Source organism: Toxotes jaculatrix, chromosome 17 (assembly GCF_017976425.1).
Source record: "Toxotes jaculatrix isolate fToxJac2 chromosome 17, fToxJac2.pri, whole genome shotgun sequence".
NCBI classification, from domain to species: Eukaryota; Metazoa; Chordata; class Actinopteri; family Toxotidae; genus Toxotes; species Toxotes jaculatrix.
In genome coordinates, this window is record NC_054410.1 from 13942989 (window position 1) to 13962606 (window position 19618).

At 42.1% G+C, this 19618-nt stretch overlaps 2 protein-coding genes across 2 annotated transcripts; both read left to right on the plus strand.

Moving 5' to 3' along the window:
• The first annotated feature begins 215 nt into the window (after nt 1–215).
• pomt2 (protein-O-mannosyltransferase 2) lies at nt 216–6517 on the plus strand. The gene is made up of 21 exons (XM_041060715.1): nt 216–959; nt 1053–1137; nt 1208–1312; nt 1464–1572; nt 1909–2017; nt 2224–2383; nt 2484–2590; nt 2696–2778; nt 2961–3070; nt 3176–3242; nt 3348–3408; nt 3509–3587; nt 3793–3944; nt 4050–4141; nt 4231–4307; nt 4399–4470; nt 4560–4619; nt 4711–4816; nt 4931–5071; nt 5355–5466; nt 5804–6517. The coding sequence occupies exons 1-21, from the start codon at nt 649–651 to the stop codon at nt 5907–5909; spliced, it is 2304 nt and encodes a 767-aa protein (XP_040916649.1). The 5' UTR covers nt 216–648; the 3' UTR covers nt 5910–6517.
• An 812-nt stretch (nt 6518–7329) lies between these two features.
• Nucleotides 7330–17803, plus strand: lin52 (lin-52 DREAM MuvB core complex component). The gene is made up of 6 exons (XM_041059900.1): nt 7330–7355; nt 8508–8582; nt 8664–8701; nt 8832–8898; nt 9100–9183; nt 17348–17803. Exons 1-6 carry the CDS (start codon nt 7337–7339, stop codon nt 17401–17403), a joined length of 339 nt encoding a protein of 112 aa, XP_040915834.1. The 5' UTR covers nt 7330–7336; the 3' UTR covers nt 17404–17803.
• The last annotated feature ends 1815 nt before the right edge of the window (nt 17804–19618 follow it).

A 19618-nucleotide genomic window follows, 5' to 3' on the forward strand; every position in this document is an offset into this window, starting at 1 on the left:
TCAAATTTAACTGCGCAGGCAAGGTTCTCTGCTTCTTCCTCCGCTTTTCCATAGCTTTTTCCCATTGGCTAACCGGGAGACGAGGAGCTTTTCCAGAGGGATTCTGGGAAATTGTGTTTTCCCTGCGACACCTTGCCCACATGAATTATACAGTGGGCTACACCTCCCAGAAGCCCCCGCGCTCACTACGTCTTTCGTGCAGTGGAGCTACAAGCTCTCGTGTTCTTTTTTTTTTTTTTAGGCTAACGCAAATCTTTGAGAAATAAAACGGTATTTTGCAGCGACAGAGAAAGGTTCGCACTTTTCTGCTTATTATTCTGTGGAACTGGATGCTCGTTTAGAAAATAGCACGCTAGCATTAGCATGTTATTGATAAAAGTGTCCTAATGCCTTGGCGACACAGTAACTAATATTATGTCTGATAATTTGTTGAGTATGAAAGGTGTGACAGTCACTGTCAGCTTCGCCTTCTCTGACATAACGTGCAATACTGAAAATCCTTTTTGTTGTTTATGCTAAATGTAGTTATTTGTCCCGGCTAGTACAGTTGCACATCATCTAGACATCACTCATTAACTAGCAGGGAGTATATGATTTGGTCTGGCTTGGAAGGGGCTTTGGTCATTTTATTACAGGTTTTACTTCCTCATGGCAAAAGAAGAATGTATTACACAGAGGAACAAAACAGGGGACACTTCAACATTACGATACAGGAAAACCTTCGCCACTTCAGAAAGGACCCTCCAAACCCCATCCACTCCTGTGTCAAAGGACAAAGGCTCTCAAACTGCTGGACGCTCGTCAGAAGATGACACCCAGTCCCTTAATGGGACATCTGCTCAGTTTTCGAACAGACGAGGTGTCAGTAAGGAGCCCCCAAGCAAAGTGCTGCTGGTGCTGGTGTTTGGGCTGTCTTTCTCTACACGCCTCTACAAGATCACAGAGCCTCCTCATGTGTGGTGAGTAAAAGTCCTTTGTAAACATATGCACGTGATTTTGAGCATCGCAGCGTGCCTTTTGTTTTTACACTGTGTCTTGTTTTGGTGTTTCAGCTGGGATGAGACGCACTTTGGAAAGATGGGGAGCTACTACATCAACAGGACCTTCTTCTTTGATGTCCATCCACCTCTTGGAAAAGTGAGATGTCCGATTATCCCTTTCGTCTGGGAAAATCTTTCCATTATTAATCTCCTTTATTCTCTTCTAGATGCTGATAGGTCTCGCTGGTTACATGACCGGCTATGATGGCACCTTTCCCTTCATAAAGCCAGGAGATAAATATGAACTCCACAACTACTGGGGGATGAGAGCGGTATGCTGCTTTCCACACTAGAAAGCCTGCTCTTTTCCAATCTTTTAAGAAAGCTATTTGAATACATACGTATAATCTTGTCACAGTTTTAAAACAGACAACATATATTATGGCTGCTGATGTGTCTGTCCTGCTCACGTTTTCCCTACAGTTTTGTGCTGTGTTGGGCTCCTTCCTCCCAGTCTTTGCCTACCTCATAGTGCTGGAGCTGTCTCGGTTTCACACTGCTGCTCTCATCACTGCCACTCTGCTCATATTTGGTGAGTAATTGTCTAATTGTTTCAAAGGGTTGCACAACTCTAATCAATATGTTAAAGTTCCAATACGCTGACTACTGTAACTTCTACTTTAATTATTTTTCTTGAAAAATATAAAAGGAACAGCAGGCAGCTTTGGGTGAAACCTGCATATACACATTTTGGAAGTCTAGAAATGACTCATTGTTTTTGTTTTATGTGTTTTTTTCCTCACAGCAGTTGTAGTTTTCTATCCTTTAAATGTCAAATCATTCAGTGCATTGACAGGTGTCACAGCAGGTATTTATCCTGCTGTAAGAAGGAGCGTGACTTTGTGCTTCATTTCACCCTCCTTGACAGACACCGGTTGCATCACCATTTCCCAGTACATTCTGTTAGACCCCATACTCATGTTCTTCATCATGGCAGCAGTGCTGAGCATGGTCAAGTTCAACCAGCAGCAACACAGGTAGGACACCACTAGAACTTTAAGTTTAGCTTTTCTGTCTTGTCCTGTGCTGTGTAGTGCTGAAACTAGTAAACAAATGGATGACTATAGTGATTCATTTCAGTTAGTTTATCATCAATTAATCAACTACTTTTCAAGTAAAAATGCCACTCGGTCACCGCATGGCTCTATTATTTCAAATTTCATATCATAACACTTGTTTTCAGGCCTTTTACTGCCCCCTGGTGGCTGTGGCTTGTACTGACTGGTGTAAACCTTGCTGGGGCTTTGGGGGTGAAGTTTGTGGGTCTGTTTGTTATCCTCTTGGTTGGACTCAACACAGTCTGGGATCTCTGGAGACTCTTGGGAGACCTTCGCCTCTCACTGGTAAACAACAACATACATTCTAATGGTATTGGTAGCTGACAGTGTTGATGAGTGATGCTTGAAGTTTGGCCGCTCCAATGACTTTATTTTCTGGCTCCAGGTGGACATTGCAAAGCACTTCCTGGCTCGGGTTGGTGGGCTCATCCTGCTTCCACTCTTCCTCTATGTTACAGTATTTGCCATCCACTTTGTTGTGCTGAACAAAAGGTGAGTCTGATTGTTGTATTACAGATGAAGTGTGTTTACTGCTCGGCTCACAGAATACAACAGGATGACATTATTTGGGCTGTCATGATTTCTCACTCTCACTAGTGGACCGGGAGATGGTTTCTTCAGTTCTGCCTTTCAGTCTCGTTTAATCGGGAACAACCTACACAATGCGTCCATGCCTGAGTGTGAGTGTCAAACATATGACTGTTACATATCAGGGTTTTACTATTGAAGCTAACTGTTCTTTTTTACACTCAGTTCCATAATTGGCTAGTGAGGGCTGTATCAGCATTTTCCATTAAATCTACTTGTTTCATGTGTATTAACAATGTGGCCTTTTTGATATCTTGTTGTTCGTATGGTGTAGATCTTGCATATGGCTCCACCATTACTGTGAAAAACCTCCGCATTGCTGGAGGCTATTTGCACTCTCATTGGCACTTATACCCAGAGGGAGTTGGAGCAAAGCAGCAGCAGGTCAGGCTACAGATTCAACTGCAGAACACTCACAAGCAAATTATATATGCTTATACCTGTGGTAACTTTATTTATTCCAAATAAACTGTTTCTTTTTGCTCACAGGTGACAGCCTATCTCCATAAGGACTACAACAATTTGTGGCTCGTTCACAGACAGGATAATAATGAATGTGAGAAGATGAGGCTGATTAACTGTTAAGAGTTACCAGTAACATTCAGTTAATTATTAAATATGAGCCACATGACATTATTCACTATGGTTTATCTTTATAAAGCTCAATCTGAGACCCCTGACCTGGTTCGTCATGGTGACATCATTCGATTGGAGCACAAAGAGTATGTATAACATAGCATTACTTAATCCCAGCTAATTTAAATGATAAAAGCTCATTTTAATCTAAATGTCCTTCTCTTTTCTATAATGTTATTCCTTCAGAACAACTCGCAACCTTCACAGTCACCTTCATGAGGCCCCTCTGACCAAGAAGCACTTCCAGGTTACAGGCTATGGCATTGTGAGTACAGCTCACCTTATCTGAAGCAAAACAATTAGCCTATGACATGTTGCACTATTTCCAGGTAAAGCTAAGTTTACCTTTTGCTGCCAAACTACTTAGCGATATGCTCAGCATTAAAAACATATCAGATTGTGATCTTGTGTCATCATATCTTTGTTTGTCCTGAGCTTAACACACTGCTGTGTCTTTGTTCTGTTGTTAGAATGGCACAGGAGACACTAATGACCTGTGGCAGGTGGAGGTGTGTGGAGGTCGGAAGGGTGACCTGGTGAAGGTGCTGCGCAGCAAAGTCCGCTTTCTGCACCGAGCTACCGGTTGCGTGCTTTACTCCTCTGGCAAGATTCTTCCAAAGTGGTAACACTAGTCATCTCTGCTCCGACTTAACTTCCTCTTCTATTCAAGATTCTTTATGTGTGTGGTCAGTCAACATGTACTAGTATGCGTTTTGTTTCCATTCAGGGGCTGGGAACAGGTGGAGGTGACCTGTAGTCCCTACTTGAAGGAAACTCCGAACTCTCAGTGGAACATTGAAGATCATATCAATCCCAAATGTAAGATAAACTCACTACATGTGCGCCTACATTTTTGTATAAACCTCTTGATGTCAAACACTAGCAAACATGTTACTCTTTTTTTGCAGTACCTAACATTAGCCTGTCTGTGCTGAAGCCCCATTTTCTGGAGATCTTACTGGAGTCCCACATTGTTATGATCAGAGTAAGACACATCCTTGTGCAAGCAAATCCTTGTGTTCTTAAACGTGTCTTTTCAGAAATGATTTACTGAAATGAAAAATGTGCCTTTTCAGGGAAACAGTGGTTTGAAACCCAAAGACAATGAGATGAACTCAAAACCCTGGCACTGGCCCATCAACTTCCAGGTGAACTGAATGATTTATGGTATAAAGTTTATTTTTTGCAAAAATCAGCTGTTTTTAACTACAGATGTTCTTGGTTTCTTTCTGTGAAGGGCTTGAGGTTTTCAGGAGTGAATGAGACAGAGTATCGAGTTTACCTGCTGGGGAACCCTGTAAGTCTTAAGCTTGTCTTATTCTCCCGTTGTGACTCCTGTCTGACTGGTGCACATTAAAACCTTCACGATTTAAAAACTCTTTTTTCAGGTGGTCTGGTGGTTGAACCTGGCCAGTTTGGGGTTGTATCTCATCATGGTGGCAGTGGTGTCTATAACCCTCCAAAGAGGTTTCTCACTGGGTCAAAAGAGAATGGGTATGATTATTGACAGTGACTTTTTTTGATGTGATAGATAATGGCTGCAGCAGCAGTAAAAAAAAGATGGTTTAAACATCAGATAAATGTTCTGTACTTCACTCTGTGTTTCAGAGCACTCTCGTGTGCTTATGAGAGGAGGAGGACTGCTTCTCCTCGGCTGGCTGCTTCACTATGCACCTTTCTATACTATGGGCCGTGTTCTCTACTATCACCACTACTTCCCTGCCATGCTCTTTAGCACCATGCTAACAGGTATCAAATCCCACTTTGCCATCTATTCCATTCCATTATAAAGAGCAGATGTTTTGTGAGGCAAAGATACTGCATGAGATGAATTATGGCACTTGCGGCCGAAACACATAGTTTTAGATTCCATCATGAATAAACGTTCTTAAATCTGTTTAGAATGAATGTGATCCCACAATAGTTGTCTGTACACCTGTGGGTATACTGCTAACTGCTAATGGCTAATTTTTAATGGTGCAGATTAGCCAGAATGTAATCCCGGTTGAAGTGCTCTGTTTATTTCTCGCAGGAATTACACTTGACATCTTATTAAAAAGCACTGACTTGCTGCTCCGCCCACCTTATTCGGATTGGCTGCAGCGAGTCGGGCAGCTCGGACTTCTGTTCACTGTTCTTTACAGGTGAGCCGACCAGTAGAATAATCACTGTGAAGGAAAATTTTTATTGTTCATTCTTACACAATTCTGAAGATAGTGTGACATTAAAGTAGAAGTTTGACATTTTGGTAAGTACGATTAATTTCCCTCTTGCTGGCAGTTGGATGAAAAAACTAATACCAGTCCAGTTTGAAGTTACAGCTGGCAGGTGGTTAGCATAGCTTGGCACAAACACTGGAAGCTGAAGGAAACACCTCCCCTGCCTCTGTCCAGATGTAAAAAAAAATTAAATCTGCCAACTGGAACGTACTGTGTAAAGTTCTTTGCTTTGTGTAAATCAATGCAATTTGTTCCCTGTTAGTTTCTACCTGTTCTACCCACTCTCCTATGGCATGACGGGCCCTCTGGCACACGAGCCGGGCAGCACCATGGCTGGTCTGAAGTGGATGGACTCCTGGGAGTTCTAGTCAGCTTTGCAAAAAGATGACACTAATGATAGGATGTATAACAACTGTTCTGAATATGAGGGACTTAAATTAATCAAGTGTCTCACAGACTTATGGTCTTAGAGTGTTTACACACAGATATAATTTTCATAAGGTACTTACTGTACACACTACTATACTACCTGTACAAGTATTTATGTGTCTAAACATTTCAAAGCATTGTAGTACAAAGAAAGCTTGACAAGACACACTTGAATCAGTGCAATATGCTGTGGAGTATTTGAGAATAAAGATCTACACACATAATCATCACCAAGCTGCCTTAACTGACAACACATTTGGCATCCTGAACATAGTGTATACTGTATGTGTCACAATAAGAAGCTAAAGTGCCTGGAACTAGTGAAAAAAAAATGGAAGGGTTTAAATGCTGCATCTCAAGACTAGTCCGTTTTTAAAAAAAAAAAAAACACAAAAAAAACCTAAACATTGTTGCTATTGGAAAGGATTGTTGTGATTTTAGTACCTGTTATTTTTGTATTACATTCAGCTGATAGAGCTGTCTATTACTGGCTTCTGTTTCGACACTATAAGACTACTGACTCTCATTGTTGTGTATATTTCAGTATGGTCAATAAACTATAGTATTCTTGTAGTCTGTGCTTACTTATGCTCATTTTATCAATGTTTCATCTTAAAATAATTTAATAATCTCTGAATTAATTATTACTCTTTACTTGACTTACCAAATAAAGGTGCATTGTGCTACAACCAGATACCCCCATGTCAAACTAGCCAGGCAGTTAGTTCAGCTTTGCCATCTTTGTCTAACAAAGCATTACCTTAGCTTAAATTGCATATATATATACATTTTAATTAATAGTTAATGGACCAAGGGTGCCTTATCATAAATCTTTCATTTACAAACAGAATAAAACAGATAAAATAATAAAACATAGGTCACAAAATCAGAAATAAACGGCCAACTGGCTGCAGGTTTTTGTTCCAACCAATCAAGAGCACACAGTTTGACCAATCAGCCGTCTGAAGACTGAGATCAGTTGATTAAATGACTCAGGTCTGGTGTGCTGCTGCTTGGTTGGAACAAAAACCTGCAGCCACATGGCCCTTTGTGGAATGGTTTGGACACCTCTGAATTATACAAAAGTTTAAATGCTAGAAACAATTTGAATGGGTCCTTAAAACAGCCCCAAAGCTGGATAACATGAAAGATAATTCCATTTATTTGTTTGATTGTGTACCACACAAGAAAAGTGTCTAGTACACTGTGTTTAGAACGTATTTTTGTACCTGTCTTCACCTTGATGCTGGAGTCACAGTAACCCTATGTACCGTCTGGTGGCGCGTTTGTGAAGTACACAAATACGCGTCAACTCCGAGGACGTCTGTTGTGATTGGTTGTCGTTTGTCACGTGTCAATTCTGAAGATGGCGTCTCCAAATGGAGGTAAATTCTAATTCCTTACCCTGCTATGTCGTGTATAAATTGTAAATTTAACCTTATTAAGCGCACTAAACGGCAAACAACGTCCATGCTGTCTTACACGAACATCTAGAGACGACAGAACACACATGTTAGCGCTGTATTTGTACTGTTTGGGGATGTTTTTTCACCCGGTTGGCTAAAGGGAAGCACAGCAGACACAGAGAGCCTGAACCTAACGTACAGCTTCACCCAAAACATATGCTGCTTTTAGCCTGTATGCGCTACATACAGGCTAAATCACCTCTGTTTATATCATGGGTAACAGTTACAGTGTTTTGTTTCACAGCATCGTAATTGTTTATGGATGGTCTTTCGATTTTTAACTCTTCGCCTTGAACACAACGTTATCACTGCAGATTGTACACTCGCGTTGGATTTTTTAAAAACATTTCTACGGTAAAATACTCCTAAACTGCACGGTACACACTCATTGCCCACTTTTATAACCACACCTGAACAGTCTAATGCCATCCAGCGCAACTGTTGTGTTATTAAGTCTTCTTACATGATGCCAATAATCTCCAGGTCTTTAGAAACTGTCAAAGAGGGGCGGATTTGCTTATATATTTTAGGGTTTGGAACCAAACAATGATCATTATCGATTAATCTGCCGATTATTTTGTTATTAATGAATTAGTTGTCTGGTGTATGAAATGTCAGAGGGTGAAAAAAATACCAACACAACTTTGCAGAATGCAAGGTGATGTCTTCAAATGTCTTGTTTTGTCCAGAGCACAGAGGTATTCAGTTTACCAGGTAACTGAGGAGCTAGAACCAGAGAATGAGTAAAAATGTTCACCATTTTCTTTGCTTGAGAAATGACTGAAATGATTAATTGATGATGAAAATACTTGCCCACTGGTGTTGAACTGGATTTCATTAATTGACAAACCAAACTGGGTTTTTATATGTGGATGTATTTTTAGTGTGCAGTCTCTAAACTTAGTAACTAGTGTTACAAAAAAATATACTTTTTAGGTACTTTTAAGTCCACCAAAACCACCAAGAAGTGTTCGTCTGTGCTTGTGCTCTGGTTCTGCCATTACATTATTTACAAATACGTAAGATGCATTTTCCGTAGAAAATGTTTAAAAACATTTTGTATCATGATAGGTGACGATTTTGAGTCTTCTTTGCTGAGTTATGAGAAGTTGGACAGAGCGTCACCAGACCTGTGGCCAGAACAATGTAAGTTTCCACATCTTTAGATATTATGGGATTATGTTTTATGTTGTTTTTATCCTAATTATCCTGTTTGCTCTCACACAGTGCCCGGAGTTGCAGAATTTGCTGCATCTTGTAAAAATGTGAGTGATATTCACTGTGGCTCGCTTTGATTTACACGCTAAATAATTAAGTAAGCTGCAATATATAAACCTGCTGTATAAATCTTTCATGAGTTGACTTCTGAGACTTTTGTTGTGTCTTATGTTACAGCCCATCACTAATTCACCTCCCAAGTGGATGGCTGAACTAGAGAGTGAGGACATTGAAATGTTGAAAGGTATGTGCATGTATATAGAGACACATAGTTATTTTAGAACATTTTCACTGTACCGGCAACAGTTGGTGTTAAACAGGATGATTGTAGTGAGTGTGGGCAGAAACAGCATTAGAATATAATCCTGTCAAATGGGATAACAGTTACAAAACTAGTTACATGTAGACAAGAGGTTTCATTATGGGTCCTGTTACTCTTCCGTAGAGTTGGGGAGTCTGACCACAGCCAACCTGATGGAGAAGGTCAAAGGACTTCAGAACCTCGCTTACCAGCTGGGCTTAGAGGAGTGTAAGTACATGAGCAACACAAACATGGTCATGTATTGCATTGGGTTGATCCAACCTTAAGGTGCCTCAATGTTAAAATGTTAGTTGGCCACATGTTACCACCAGATGGTGCTCTTAGCCTTTTTGTGTCTGGCTGGTGGATTTCACAGCATCCTCATGAGCTTTCACATTCAAAACTCAAATAGGCTGACTGCACCCAGGCTTATATGTTTTTATCCAAAGACAGAACAGATAATGTCGCTTTTAACATACATCATCTTAATTTGAGTTAACAAAGTTAAGTCAGTGAAACTTTGCAATTTAGAATCAGCTCTCCATTCCTGTCAAACAGCACAAATACGTTGACCTCAGGGTCTGAAAATAATGGATTTAGGTCAATCTTGTTAAATTGGAAAAAGGTAAGAAAGAAGGACATGCTCACAAGAGCCCATACAAAAAAATGCTCAAGCATTTGATGGATGCAAAATCTAGTTTTTAATCCATTCCCCACTACCTCCATTGTCATAATCCTTGTGGAGTGTGGATTAGAGAGATGTAGATAAGTGCTCATATTTTCCTAAGAGAAAAACGGGTGTGTATTTTTCCAGTGAAAAAGCAAACAAGCAATGAAGCATTTCGGAGTAACATCCCTCTTATTGCAATCAGATATGTAAACAAACAAACCTGAAGGTTAAATCTGTTAAATTCAACCAATGTGCATGTGCATGAAGACAAGGTGACCTGATCTAGGGAAAAAGCTGTACAAATGTTGCACTGTGGCCTCCACAGTGCAACATTTGCTTGTAATGAGCTCGCTGCTTTGTAAAACTCCATAAAGACAGTCTGTACTTGTGAATCAAATGATGCCAAACAAAAATCTGGAAGGGCTTTGATAAAATGTGAGAGTAGAAACTTTTTAATTATCCAGAGAGATCATCGGTTTCAAGGCATGTGAGTCGATTCCAGATTGAATGAAATGTTTTGAAGATTTTTGGTGATGGTATAATGCACAAATGTCTAAATAGACAAACTACAGGGGTCAAGAAAGAGAAGAGAAGAGAAAAGAGTAAATTTATATAAATAGGCCACAGGAAGCGTCTATAGATTGTGTAGCATGTGATGAATTTGCATAGACCACAGGTCACAAATTCATTTAGTTGAAAAAGTGTCTAATCTGCCTGACTTCTCTACACCCAGAGAAGCATGTAATCTGGCTGGTATAAAGATGTTAGCTGTCATAGGTGCAGGACTGCAGGCTTTGCAATCATGTCATGTACCTCGGGATGACGGGACACAATGATGGTTATTATTGGTGTCGGAGCAGCCCTGTAATGGGTGCCTGTTTAATGCTCTCTGGTTTAATTTTCTCCTTTTCCTGGCTGTCAGGGGAGGCCTTGTAAATCTCGGCTACTTTTTCATCATGTTTGTGCACTCTTCACTACCCATAAACGAGACACCGCAGAGTCACGGCAGAGCTAGGGCAGGGGACAGGATTTACTGCCCCTCCCCCTTCAACATGTGGACCATTAAAGAGGGAGCTGGTTAATGGGCAGGATACAATCAAGCAGTGAAAACTCACCCACCCGACTGCAGTGAGAAAGGGGACCTGAACCACACATTACAAAAACTCCATTCTCCTATGGCTAGAACACACCCAAGCAGTGCAAGCACTGGTTTCTGCTTTTTCTTGCAGATTGTGCTCTGTGCACATCTATGTTAATATTAACATATCTATGTTAATATTAACATCGATCTGAAGACAGGATGAGATGCCCCCTTATTCCCCCCCCCCCCCCCAATGGCTGTGTGACGCTGGCCGGGTCTAGTCCCACAGGGGCTTGACGCGTGCCTCTTCCTCAGGCCCCAGCTGTTACTCCGCCCCATGATGAATGCCCCTGTCGTGGGCCACTGAGCGTGGGCATCAAGCCCTGAGTCTCTGGGGAAAGCTGAGGACTCTGATAAGTGCTGTTATTGGAGGTAATTGAAAGCTGAGTGTTCCTTGGGGATGCACTGGAGGGCCTCGGCCTCTGAGGCGGCTGGTAACATGGCTGCTGGAGCTGGTGATGGTGCTCTATCACACTTGTGTGCTCAAGGCTACTGACTACCATTTAACACCTGTTTTGCTGGGACATGAAGCTAATGAGGAAAAGTTATTTTACTATAAACATTAATTTCGATTTTGCTCAAGCTGCAGTGTCTGTACTGTCATCATTATTGTACCGCAATCTTGCTTCAGTAACCATTTCAGCAGTTACAGAAATTTCAGGCCATGAATGTTTGAAATGATATCAAAAAATGTCATAGTGTAACATTAATAATGGTCCTTAAATCATATCTAAATGAGGATGTACACCAGTGTTAAAATTCCACTCCATTGTTGTGGTGGGTGGGAAACCTCATGAGCTGATAACAGTGAGAACGCTGCCACTCAGCTGAGGTTGTCATATAAAAATATTGACTAGAGGCAAATACCTTTTGCCTTTCAGTGGTACCAGAGGTAATCTAGGTAAAAACGGTGTCACTCAGTGTGTTCAGTGTGTAGAACCACCTGTTGTTGCCTGTGTAGCACCACAGAGCCCCTCTCCTCCACCGTGATGCCACCCGGTGTAGACCCAGGCTGACCCCTGTTGCATCTTCCTGTGTGAAGGTGAGGCTGAAGGTCGCCCTGCCCTGACAGCTCCTAATGGGCCCACATTCACCACCACCACCTCCTCCTCACCCTCAGGATCAATCTCCGGCCTATTAGAGGCATGCCGCTGCTGAATATGATTGCATTCACTGGGCCCCACTGGCGCTAATGTGCCTCCATCAATCCATCAGGATGGGCTGACTGCGGGGCGGGCGGTTATGAAGTGCCTGAGCTGACAGCCGCTGAATGAGGAACAGGGGATGCCTCCCTGCCACCGCCATTACTACTCTTCCGCCTCCTCCTCACCTCTACTCCGCTGTGTTCGTCTTTTCACCTCTCCCGTGTGTCTCTGTGGGCTCGTAGTGGCGATGAATGGCAGCGTTGTGGTGTGTTTCCTTCAATGTGGCACCTTCCTTGTAGGGAAAGTCAAACAAGGATCAAGGATGGTTCATATTGGTTAATATTCAGTAACCTTGAACCTTGTATGGTTAGTTCTTTCAAACTGGCTTCCCTCTGAGTTATATTTCACATTATCGGGTGTGCTGTTTCATGATAGTGCTGCTACTTATAGTCACAGTCCATTGTTGAAAAATAGTCAGCCATTCCACACACATTGTGCAGCAGGATGACTTGAGTATCTCCTTCCTCGGGCGTAGCAGGTTGCAGCTGTATCTGATAGAGCCTCTCCACATCGTAAGCAGGATCAGTGTCGGAGCTGCGAGAAAGAAGAGAGAGGCAGAGCTTTACACACACACATGCACACACTCAAACACTGCTCCTTAGTTCTGCCTGCCTGCCGCCTCCCTGAGCAGATCGGAAATGACACCTCATTTCCATAAAGGCATTAGGAATTCATTGGATTTTCTTTCCCAGCTAATCATAGTGCGGGTGTAAAACCTTTTAGGCTTTTTAATGAATGATTTTTGACTGATTGCCTATTAATAAGGACACCTCTTGAACAGGCATAGGCTGGGGCAGGGGTTGGGAGGTGCAGATGTGTTTGTTTTGGTGTGCAAGTGTGTGTCCGTGTGTGTCTGTGTGAGTGTGTTTTGTGTGTGTGTTTGTCAGCCAGGCGAAAATGCATTGGAGAAGGAGGAGAGGAGGGGAGGGGAGGGGAGGGGTGGGCCCTCTCGGTTGGGACATAAAGAGGAACCAGTGGCTCCCCTGGGAAATCACAGCTCGTGTCTGCATCTTAAATATCCCTGTGAAGTATCAATAAGTGGGTAATTGAATTTTGAACACAAACATGAGCGTCAGGTGTATGTGTTGCAAGGCGGGGGTGTTTGGCGGCGGCGGGGGGGGTGCGTAGGCTGAATGTGTGTGCCTCCAAGCGTTTCTTTGCTTGTGTGTTTGTGTGTGTCATCTCCTCTGTGTCTCCCTTGTCCCCGGGGAGGAGGGCGGTGAAAGTGGATGTTAAATCCATTAAATAAAGCTTACAGCCCGTAATAGCTGAGCAGCACTTGGAGATGGGCAGTGAGGGTCAGATAAGTCCTCTTAACTCTTAATGAAAGTGAATTGGGGCAGTCACGGCCGGGGTCCAGGACTCCAGTTAACCCAGGTGGTCATCTGTCTTTGGAGCTAACAGGGGTCCAGCGGCTCGCCAGGAGCGTGCCATCTAGAGAGGGGGGGGGGGGGGGGGGGGTGCAGAGGGAGGGGCGGGAGGTGGAGGGGGGCACAGAGTGATGATTACTCTCCTTTTATACACAGGGGAGTTGTGGTGGGGGTTGGGAGTGGGCTGTGACAATGACACCCAGCTCACTCACCGTAAACGAGGGGAAAGTAAGATGTTACACCACTGCATTTCCTCGGGATTTGCCACTTGGGATTTGCCAGAGGAAAATAATTTGCCAGTGTGAAGCAGAAAATTGCTGAAAAAATTAGGTTGCACCACACAGCTTGTTGTTGTATAAACTTTACTTCTTGATGTATATCTGTAATAAAGATGAATAGCTATAGGGCATACTTTTTCTTTTTTTTTTTTGATCTCCATTGTTGCTATGTACATTTACAGCAGTAATCAGGTCCAAATCTATGTCCAGGGGATAGAGGATTACTGGCCTGATGTGGGAGCTCGGGGTACAGGAGCCAGAGACCTTAAGCAGGCTGCTCTGTTATCTGCTCCATAGTGGCCTCTCTGCCAACATGCCATAATTCCTCAGGCTGAAGATTACCTGGCTCAGCTTCGTTTGCAACATGCATTGTTTCTGTGTATGGATGAAAAAAGTGTATTGCAGTCAAGCAACACTGATTATTGAGTTTAGGTAATAATATTGTAAGTAGTATAATGTGGCTGTGTTTACTAAACTACCATGTTAGACTATGATGGAATCTCAGACAAGTTCGGGCTAAATGATAATTAGATAGCAACAAATCAACAGGGCAAGGAAACGGCTCTCAAAATCCATAAGGTGTCATTTAGTATGGATGGCAGTCGTAACGAGATGCTGATTAACTTAGTGCAAAATTAGTAATTGACCTTTTTAATCAACTAAACAAATCTCTAAGTCCCCCTAATCAGTATTGATCTCTCCTGTTGTATGACAAAGACTGTGTGTGTGTGTGTGTGTGTGTGTGTGTGTGTGTGTGTGTGTGTGTGTGTGTGTGTGTGTGTGTGTGTGTGTGTGTGTGTGTGTGTGTGTGTGTGTGTGTGTGTGTGTGTGTGTGTGTGTGTGTGTGTGTGTGTGTGTTTTGAGACTGTTGAATCTCATCTGTACATTTTTACAAAAATATACAATCACTTGTGGAAAAAAATAAATTCTTAAATATAGCATAAGTTATAGTTAATAATAAAACAGCACCATAACAAATTAAAAGCAAAGCTGAAATCAACCATTTCCAGACTTTCTCTTGAGAATTCCATTTTGAAATTTTTACTTCCTGTTAGCATAGGTCATTTTTAAGAAATGACCTATGCTGATGGTAGAAACAAATGGTAGAATTCTAGCTTCAGGGTCCTGGTATTGCGTGCTGGCTCAGTGTCACACTAGCCATCCAGCCATCCATCCATCCTGTCTTTTTCCATCCACTACCCTTATGCAAATATTCAGAGTTGGAGCCATCAAGATAAACAGTTAGTGGCAATAATTCTCTAGTCAGGTGCCATTAAATCATTGAGATGAGGTAATTAAAAGAGCGCCGATCAAACCTCAGACTAATGAAACATGGTGGAACATGTAATAGAAATGTGGCGTATATGTTTGTTTTGTGTATGAATTTGAGGAAGGTTACAGTCTCCACAGCACTCCACACAAATCTGATGTTTTTTGTCTGCTGCAGTTTTTCATCTTGTCTGTGAAGCAGAAACTTAAGTGGACATTTAAATCACATGCTTCACATACGTCAGGATTTATCTGCTAAATCTCTTTCCATTGCACTTTGTTGCATTTTGCTTTTATTGATATACCAACGTTGTGATATTTTGATGTATATATTTTTTGGTTTCCTACATTTCCACTTTGGAAGGACTAGGACTCTTGAATATTTAGTTAATTTTGTTCGTAACCTGCTGACATGTCAACATGTTTGTGTCTGTGGCTATTGTAGCTCTTTCAGTGGTCCCACTATCTTTGTACTATGTCTTGCAATGTGTTCTTCATCTACCTTTCGTTCACTGTAATAACTTCCTGTTGTTTACATTTTGATTGTCCGTGTCACCAAAACGAGAGCCCACCCTCACCCTTCCAACCACATCACTTTCCCCCCATACTTCCCACATTATAAGTTGAGCTCTGATTTATGTTTAATGGGGTCTTTAATGTGATGATATCAATGCTACCAGTTTTCTGTCTGAGTAGCAGGAGGCTGAACTGAACCGTAATTAATGAGACGCTCAGTGGGGTGAGGGGTCTCAAGGGGAGTGGCTCAGCCATCCTTGATCTGTTTTATAGTTTGGGCTCATCAAGAGATGGAGTAAAGGATAAGAGAAGCTAGAAACGCATGACACCTTAAAAATCAAAAATATTAAGTGCTACCCTTCGCCGTTCCTATCTTAACTGCTCCCAATTATAAATTGACATTGGTGTACTTGCGGTTTTAGGGTCACCTCAATGTAATTGCTTTCCCTCGCCAAATTTTGATGGCTTCATTTTAATCTGAATCACCCCATGCAAGTCCAGGAGTCCCCTGATGACTTTGTTTAGCGTGATTTGAAGAGACAGCAAAGTGCAAAATGATTCCATCCCATTCCAATTAGCATCATCTTTAACCTAATGACGGACACCCCAAGGTGACGTGGCCCCCACGCCCAGATGCACCATTATCATTCCACACTGTGCGACTCATCTAAATTACTTACTGCCCCGACTTTTTCATTAGCCGCCGTGGGCAGGGAGAGAGGCGGGGCCCCTTCACACCAGCGCGCGGGCAGGCAGCAGCCAGTCGAGATCCTGATCACATTCTTCGTACAGACATTGTGAGGGCGGATGACTTTCTTCTTAATGCCCATTTGCAATCAGTCCTCACTCTGCTGCTCTGTAGTCTCATATTTGTGTGATGTACAAGGTTAGTTAGAAGCCAAATAAAGTCAGTGAGGTGATTTCAGCTTTGCAGCTTATGAAAACTGTAGTGGAGCTGAGAGCCTGATCCTCTTCTTATCTGTAACAAAGAGTAATTACCGTACCTGGATGGTGATTCTCTGGGGTTTGTGATGCTGCTGCAGGAAAGTCCCTGTGAGTCTGCATAGTGACACAATTGGTTTGTCTTTGACAGAAAAGCCTCAGCAATGAATCCCTCCCAGTGAAGACCAGTTTCACAAAGGGCCTTCAGCAGGGATGGTTCTGTTTCAGGGGTGTCTATGACACACAGTTAACACACTTGTGCAAAACCTATTTCACTGGATTCCACCCAGACATCTCGTTAGCAAGGAATTACCACACTGTTTTGTTAACCCACGTTAATAGTATTTTATTGGCATCACAGATGTCATTGCAATTCTAGTGTGTGAAGATGAATAAAGTTGGGTAATATTTGCCAAAGTCAAAGATACAGTTCACTCAGTTGTAACTCATAATGATGTAAATCACCTAACTGTAATGAAACTCTGAGGACAGTCGTGTCTATAGTGTTTTACCTAAAGTAGTAGTTCCCAGTTCTTTAGACTTGTGTCTTGTCTTGGTGAGGTGCATAGACACAAACACACGCTTCCATGCATGTGTAGGTCAGCATACTTGTGCCTCTCTACATTAGGGATAGCAATCAAGCAAATCACAAGGCTCTTTGGTAGCTGCGTCTCCATTTTATGTTTTTTTTTTTTTTTTTTTTTTTTTTTTTTTTCCATGTCCTGAATGAACAGATGTTTGTGTAAATTACCTCCCCGCGCGATACTGCAGATATTAAATACATGCTTTGCATAACCAAACAACAGTTGAGAAATGGTTAGAGCGGCAGGCAAATGTTGTCTAAGACTGACACCTTTGTTTTGATTTTACCGTCTTATCAAAGGTGGTAAATGAAACTGGAGTCTTGGTCTCGTACAAGAGTAATAATGATCATAAGTGGTCTCTTAACCTATGAAGTGCTTTAGCTTGAATATGTGATGTTGTGTCTTCTTGTTTTCCAGCAAGGGAAATGACCAGGGGGAAATTCCTGAACATCTTGGAGAGACCCAAGAAGTAACCTTTTTTTTTCCTTTTCCTTTTGTTTGATTTCTTCAAACAACAGGAGATTTGGGATTTCAAACGGAATCTGATCTGTGTGTTTGGCAATACACTCAGGATATGTTCAGACCTTCACAACAAAGTTAAGAGACTTTGCATTCAAACTGTAAACTGGGATAAAATGCTCACACCCACACACACACAGCTGAGGTCTCCAGACTCCTCAGTGCACCTGTTGTCCTCTAGATAGATGCCTTTCCTTTTATGGAAACTTAAAGTGATTTATGGCTTTTCACAGAATTCCTCTGTAGCTTGTAGACCTGCCTTGATTAAGCGTTCTCTATTTATTCTTATTTCTATTTTAAATATGATTTACATTTTTTGAGCAATTCGTGAGGTTGTATAATAAAGTTTTAAAATGAAAAGATGATTGCCTTTTCGTTTATAAGGACCCCTTGAAGTGATTAAGTTTGCAGCCAAAGCAACCAACTTTGGTGATGCAACAGTTTTTAAGAGACCGTTCAACTTTTAATTAGGGCCATAACTTCATGCCTCCGCCATTCCACAAAGTGCAGCACCTTTCCGGCTGTGGACATGTAAGGAGCTCCGACGTGAGAGTGCTTTCCCGGCTACCGGGGCATGTTTTCCATTTAATGAGCATTGGAAGCAGGGTCCCCTACACAAAACATTGCGTAAAAATAATATTGCTCATTGTCATCGCCGTTAACGAGAGTTGACATAATTACTAGGACCATTTCTTTTCTAATTAGCACACTTCAGCGTTGTCGGAGCAAGCGGCCAGGCAAAAAGAGAATCAGACAGGCATGCCGAATGGGAAACAAAAAGAAGTCCATCCGCCATAATTAGGTAAGACAATGCCTCGGACTGTTCTCGGCTGGAGATGTCGCTGAGGCTCTGGTCGCTCACTGCCAACAAGTTACACTTCTCCCCAGGCCGCTAATAAGCCCCTACGAGTCTTTCCGATTCACACGGACAGAGGCCGCCATTGCCTCGGTGGCTTCACCCCCTGCCTCTCACACGGACCCTGGTTCACCCCTCCGAAAAAATATGGATTATTTATACAGTTCTGCGGCTTTCGGAAACAGTGACTACCTTTGTGTGCGCTGCTGGAGTATCCCGGGACAGGGAGAGGGGAATCCGGGGAGTCTTGAACGCAACATGAACCTTCAGGAGCTAGTGTTTTACAGCACAGTATTTAATCCAGATGCAAAGTTTAGCCAACCAAGACTGATACATCTGCAAATTAATCACTTAAAATAGTCTCACGAAAATTCCCATACAATGGTAAATACCACTTTCTAGTAAGGCACTCCTTGAAAAGCATAGTTGTAATTTGACAATTGCTTTGTCATTTTTATTCTCTGGAGAATGAGTTGTAGAGGATGTAGATTTGTGGATTTGCTGTTTAAAAAGAAAAGAAAACAATTATGTATTAACATGTATAACTGCAGGTTTAATGGTTTATTAGAAATTGAGAAGCCCCTCTGTATTTATTAATGCACGTTAACTATTATTACCAAATAGGACAAACAATATCAAACCTGGAAACCCAAATGTATATATCCTTTCAGATCCTTTAGGTGTGCAGGTAAACGGCCCCTTTTGTGACTGTTATACTGTTATATATTATTGGTTATCGTTGTTTCACTGATTTTACTGATTCATTTGTTGGTTGTTGGTCGAGTTTGAGTTTAATTTTAACTGTCTTGTACTTTTGGGTGTAAAAGCTCATCGGATGTATTATTTAAAATTAATTTTAATTTGTAGCTGTCAGATAAATGTGCAGGCAAAAGTGAGAAATGTATTTAATATTCAAGTTCCTTGGGTTCCGTATCAGAAAGTGGTGTTGGAGTATGGTGATTTTGCAGCACAGACCCACAATAGCTGCAAGTAGATTCCCTATTAAATGCGTTAAAAATCCCAGAGGTGACCCTGCTGTCATTGAGACCGGTTGCATGTGGACACTTGTTGATGCTGCCTGATCAGTCTGCTCGGCGTTGACCTGACATCCTCCATATGGTGCAAAGCACTGTCGGCTGACTGCCACCCGCAGTCAACCTCCAGCTAAGAAGCCTCTTCAAGAAACGCGTCCGTCCCCGGAGAGCTGGTCCTCCACATGGAGAGAGAGAGAAGGGTGGGAGCAGAAAAAACATCACAGCTCCTCCATCCACCCATGCATCCACGCATCCATCCGTCTATCCATCCTCAGTGCG

Excerpts from the sequence above, each read along its gene's own strand:
- pomt2 (XM_041060715.1), top strand. The coding sequence starts at position 649 with ATGGCAAAAGAAGAATGTATTACACAGAGGAACAAAACAGGGGACACT. Across the intron at positions 2,384-2,483 it reads GAGACCTTCGCCTCTCACTG|GTGGACATTGCAAAGCACTT; the intron begins GTAAACAACAAC and ends TTCTGGCTCCAG. Across the intron at positions 5,467-5,803 it reads CTGTTCACTGTTCTTTACAG|TTTCTACCTGTTCTACCCAC; the intron begins GTGAGCCGACCA and ends GTTCCCTGTTAG.
- lin52 (XM_041059900.1), top strand. Across the intron at positions 8,702-8,831 it reads TTGCTGCATCTTGTAAAAAT|CCCATCACTAATTCACCTCC; the intron begins GTGAGTGATATT and ends CTTATGTTACAG. Across the intron at positions 8,899-9,099 it reads GGACATTGAAATGTTGAAAG|AGTTGGGGAGTCTGACCACA; the intron begins GTATGTGCATGT and ends ACTCTTCCGTAG.